Source organism: Cydia fagiglandana, chromosome 5 (assembly GCF_963556715.1).
Source record: "Cydia fagiglandana chromosome 5, ilCydFagi1.1, whole genome shotgun sequence".
Classification (NCBI taxonomy): Eukaryota; Metazoa; Arthropoda; class Insecta; order Lepidoptera; family Tortricidae; genus Cydia; species Cydia fagiglandana.
In genome coordinates, this window is record NC_085936.1 from 4903333 (window position 1) to 4907929 (window position 4597).

The 4597-nt window shown below is 34.8% G+C and overlaps 1 protein-coding gene across 1 annotated transcript; it reads right to left on the minus strand.

Annotated features, from left to right (window-relative positions):
- Positions 1-284: 284 nt before the first annotated feature.
- LOC134664322 (BRISC and BRCA1-A complex member 1-like) lies at positions 285-1335 on the minus strand. Its single transcript, XM_063520891.1, has 2 exons — positions 1177-1335; positions 285-1080 (listed from the first exon to the last, which is right to left on the minus strand). The coding sequence occupies exons 1-2, from the start codon at positions 1239-1241 to the stop codon at positions 294-296; spliced, it is 852 nt and encodes a 283-aa protein (XP_063376961.1). The 5' UTR covers positions 1242-1335; the 3' UTR covers positions 285-293.
- Positions 1336-4597: the final 3262 nt, after the last annotated feature.

Consider the following 4597-nt stretch of genomic DNA (forward strand, 5'->3'; position numbering starts at 1 on the left):
TGTCTGTTATTTCCATTGACACATGTACAAATAGCAACTCAACTGTCCAACAGTGGACCTTATGCCTTTTATAATAAGGTTATAATGAGATAGACCTCTGGTAAAATGAATAATCCATGTGTAATACATGCTAAATAGATCTCTTCCTATATCTAGGTATAGACAATGGGTTTAATAAGACCCACAAAATGGAAGTATGTTTGATAGTTTACTAGAAACTACTAAAAGCACTGGTTTTTGCTTAACTTGGTAACACCAGGTAATAAAAAGAAACAATGGAATCATCTTATAGTTTATTGCCTAACTCCAAAAGTGTAGTTGGCCAGCCGCTGCAGGGGTCTCTGGAGCGGGTGTGCCAGCAACTTGGCTATACAGTCATGGATCTTGGTCGCATTCCTTGATACCTCATACACATATGAATAACCATTATCTAAGTCCTGGAGCGCATCATATATCTCTTCACATTTGTTCTCTCTGCAGTCTTCTTCATGTGCTAGCAAAATGTCTATGTAGAAATAAAATTGTTTTTTGAGGAATATGAAATATGGATCGTCTTGAGGTATGAGTGGTATGCAGTACGATCTCCCATACAAGACTAGCATGCGAACCACAAACGGTGGCGGTAAAATGCACTCTTCTTGCTTATATTCTGGTATTTCCACTTTCTGCTTAATAATTTGAAATACCTTCTTAAAATCAAATGTTTCAGATGTACATCCCTCAGCGTTTATGTAATCAATCGCATTAAATATGTCTTTTAAATTGTTTGTAAAATTTTGCACCCAAAGTGGTTCAGTGTCTTTCATAATCAACAGTGCAAATTCAGTTCGTTTGTTGATGGCATGCTTAGAATGTAAAAAGAAGTCCAGAATCCGCTTCATCATGTTGATCGGCGAGAAGGTGGTGCCGTCACCCAGCCGGTAGAGGGAGTTGTTGTCATCGTAGCAAACGTCGAGACATATAATGATCCTCTCCGGAACATTTACATTGGGTAAGTTTGGTTTTTGAAAATTGGCAATTACTTGCTGCTGCAACTCCGAAATATGATCACTCGAGAGCTTGTTGATACTGTCGGCATTTCTGAAATATAATAAGACAATAAAATTAAGATAAGCTATAAAGGTCCAAGTGTTTTTATCAGGTTGCCTGTCTTTGTGTTTTGTTTGGAAATCTTACCCTAAGTCGTTCGAATCTTCAGCTGTGTGAGAATTACTGGACGATATAATTTCAGGAGAATCCATTTATGATCTTATGTTAATGAGTTTACGAACGCAATAATAATTAAAATGCAAGAAATTAAAAATAGGTATATTGAACAGTAGTGGCGTCAATGTGACATTACATTAGTCAAACAAAACAAAAAGGTATACGCCCCAAAACGAGCCAATTTTATTAGGTTGTTAGTACACTAGACCATGTTTACAAAAATAAGCATAGCATTTCAATTTCTCGGTGAAAGAAAAGAAAACTAAACATTTTTATAAATTCATAACAAATTGTATAGATGATTTACCAAAAAAGTAACATCTTTAATTTATCTGCAAAAGTCCATCATTCATGTCTATTGTTTAGATTGTGTATATGTAGCCGTATATTTCACAATTTCGAAATGACCACCACATACAACTGATTTGCACCTGACATTGACAGTTCAGTTCAGTCAGACTTTAATGACGTTTCATTTCGTAGGCAATAGAAGAGTGATTTTTATGACAGCGTTTTACACAAAAATAAAACGCTAATTAAATAACTTACCCTATTCGGAACCTAATAATAATATTGAGAATGGCAACCCTGTTGTCGGTCGTATTGTCCTTTTCTAGCATATACGTCCCTCTCTCTCCCACACTCCCACCACACAGCAGTTTGCTTTTTGGCGGTTGTCGCAAAAACAAATTTCCAACTCATTGTCTCAAAATTACACCAGGCAGGATTAAAACTTTAGGTTCCGAATAGGGTAAGTTATTTAATTAGCGTTTTATTTTTGTGTAAAACGCTGTCATTAAACAACTGTACCGCTATTCGGAACCTAATAATAATATTGAGACGTGTTTGTTATCGCCTGGTGGTGGGAAGACGCCAAGCCAATGTGATTATACATGTACTTATTATGTATATGTAATATTATTATATTATGAGTGTTTAATTAATTATGCAGTACACCCTTTATTTTAACACCTGTGAGGAGAGAGGTATTTAGTAAAGCATACAATTTGATATTCCATTATATTATGATTATGATACTAACTTAACATTTTGTATACGTACTTAATGTACTTATAAATGTTCAAAAAGAATAAGTGAGTCACCACAAGGGTGCTATACTTAATTACTTAAATGTAGGTATGTGAAAACTAGGTAAAAGAAGATGTGATAAGTCAGTCTACTCTTCAAAGAGCATACAACATCTGTTATAAGGAGTAATGTAATTCAAGTATGAAAAGATAAAAATAATAACGTACTAGAGTAGTTTTTATTTATAAGTCGCAATTCTTATCAAATTTGATAATAATTATCTATAATAGTAAAGTAAGCAGTTGCAGGAATATAACAAGGACAGGACCTTTCTTATTTCCAGAATCCCTCGGGATTAGGTAGACGAATATTTTAATTATTCGTTATATCACTATCACCACAAACAGAGTTAATAAAATTAGGTACTTATTCAAATGTCATAGGGAATCACTAAATTTATTTAATGACTGTAAGCCATATACTTGGTTATAGGTTATAGTTATAGCTATAAAATGCATTTAACCCTTTTATATGCTTTACTAACGAGAACGCAAGTCACTGTAAATACATAAATAAACCTTACTTAAAAGTGTGAAGGTTAGGTACTATGAGAGCTTAAGCCACAACACTCATTGTTCACTGCGCTGTGGCACTAGTTATGACGCTTTGTGGTGTTCTTGTGTAGAATTGCCACAGAACTTTATCAATAATATTTGCAGAGTCATTCTAATTAAATTCATGTTTAGCTATCATAACCTTAATTTTACTCAATAATTTGTATATATGTAGTAAGAGTAGTTTACTTGTGGTTTACTTTATCTGGTGCCTACTGGTAGACATAAGCCTTAAAACTTTATTGGTTCTGACCGCTAAAGTGGCTTAATTTCTGTAAACTATTCATAGACATTGCTTAATTCTGAATATTCAGTTTTCTCTATTCAGTGTGTAAATTATAAGGAATCAGATACTTAATTCGAAACCCTAGCTCATCGCATAGGTGCTTTTAACCGAAATACAAATTTATGTGCTTATTTCGTGATTTTACATTATTTGCTGTGGGAAACCAGGGGGTTCCCGACCATTTGCCGGGCGCCTGTGGCCCCAAAGCCACAGCGCAGAGGCCCTTTAAGAGGGACCTATTTTATCCAATGCTAGAATCAACACTTTGTCGAATCTATTAGATATTTAGGTATACTTATCCTCCTTATGAACTAAGGATAATTGTTACTTGTTTATATTTCAATAATAGCAAGATTGTAAATTATTTTATATTCTGAAATATAATATTACTTAATTTGGGCCAGTGTACTTTTGTATACTATATCTCTGGCCTACTACCTACTATATAGGTTAGTCTAATAACATCCCGCCTCCTGGGAGGCAATATACAGAGTTCTTGGATATATATTCACGATATCGCTAAGTGTGTGGATCTAGTTTTCCGACACTTGACTGCATGAAATTATTGTGTACATTTTTTACAGGTCTCGAGCAAGAAGGGTACCTATATATAGGTTGAGGTCCTTAACTTGTGGATTTGGTAATAGGAGCAAGACACAGACGGGGTGTAAATTAATTGATCCACCATGTTTCAAGAGATTCATGTGCATTGATGCCTTCAAGTTACACTGTACAGACAGACTATATAACTCTTTTGCAGAGTTTTGCCAACATATTATAATATAATATAAATGACTGCATTTGTTTGGGTGTACTTGTTCCACGACAAAAACATATTTATATATATTACAATGTATTTTTGAAAAGTACTCGCCTTTCAAAATAGCTTCGCCTTTTCGCAAGGCTTGCTGCTGTTTCACATTGTGCAAAGCAAACAGTATCGCAATGCTATAATTTTGTATAAATTGAGAACTAGAGGGTCATGCCCTAGACGTGACCGCCCAGAAGTTATACTAGAATCGTTCGTGCAAACCATTAAGTCACTGTTTATTAAAAACCTTATGACTGGGTACATTACATTCCACGGTGGGTACATTTGTTAAACGTATAGTATCAAACTATGACGAATAATGTTAAGTGAATTAAGTGATAACAATATTTGGTCCGTGCATAGAAGCACGTGCCTTTGAGATTAGTGCATGGGTAGTTTAAAATAAACTTAATCTGTGCATAGGAGCACTTACGATCAAGGTGGTTCGAATCCTCAAGGTTCACAAGGCAGACATAAGGGTGTAAAATAAATCATTCATAAACGCCCCGTTAGGTCAGTTTTGTACATTTTTATTTCCAACATGCTTGTGCAGCACATGACAATTTTCCTATACCATGCCAGTCAGGGATATAATAATTAAATAGGTACCTAACCTTGGTTATGTCGTGTACCTACATAGGTAGGTACTCG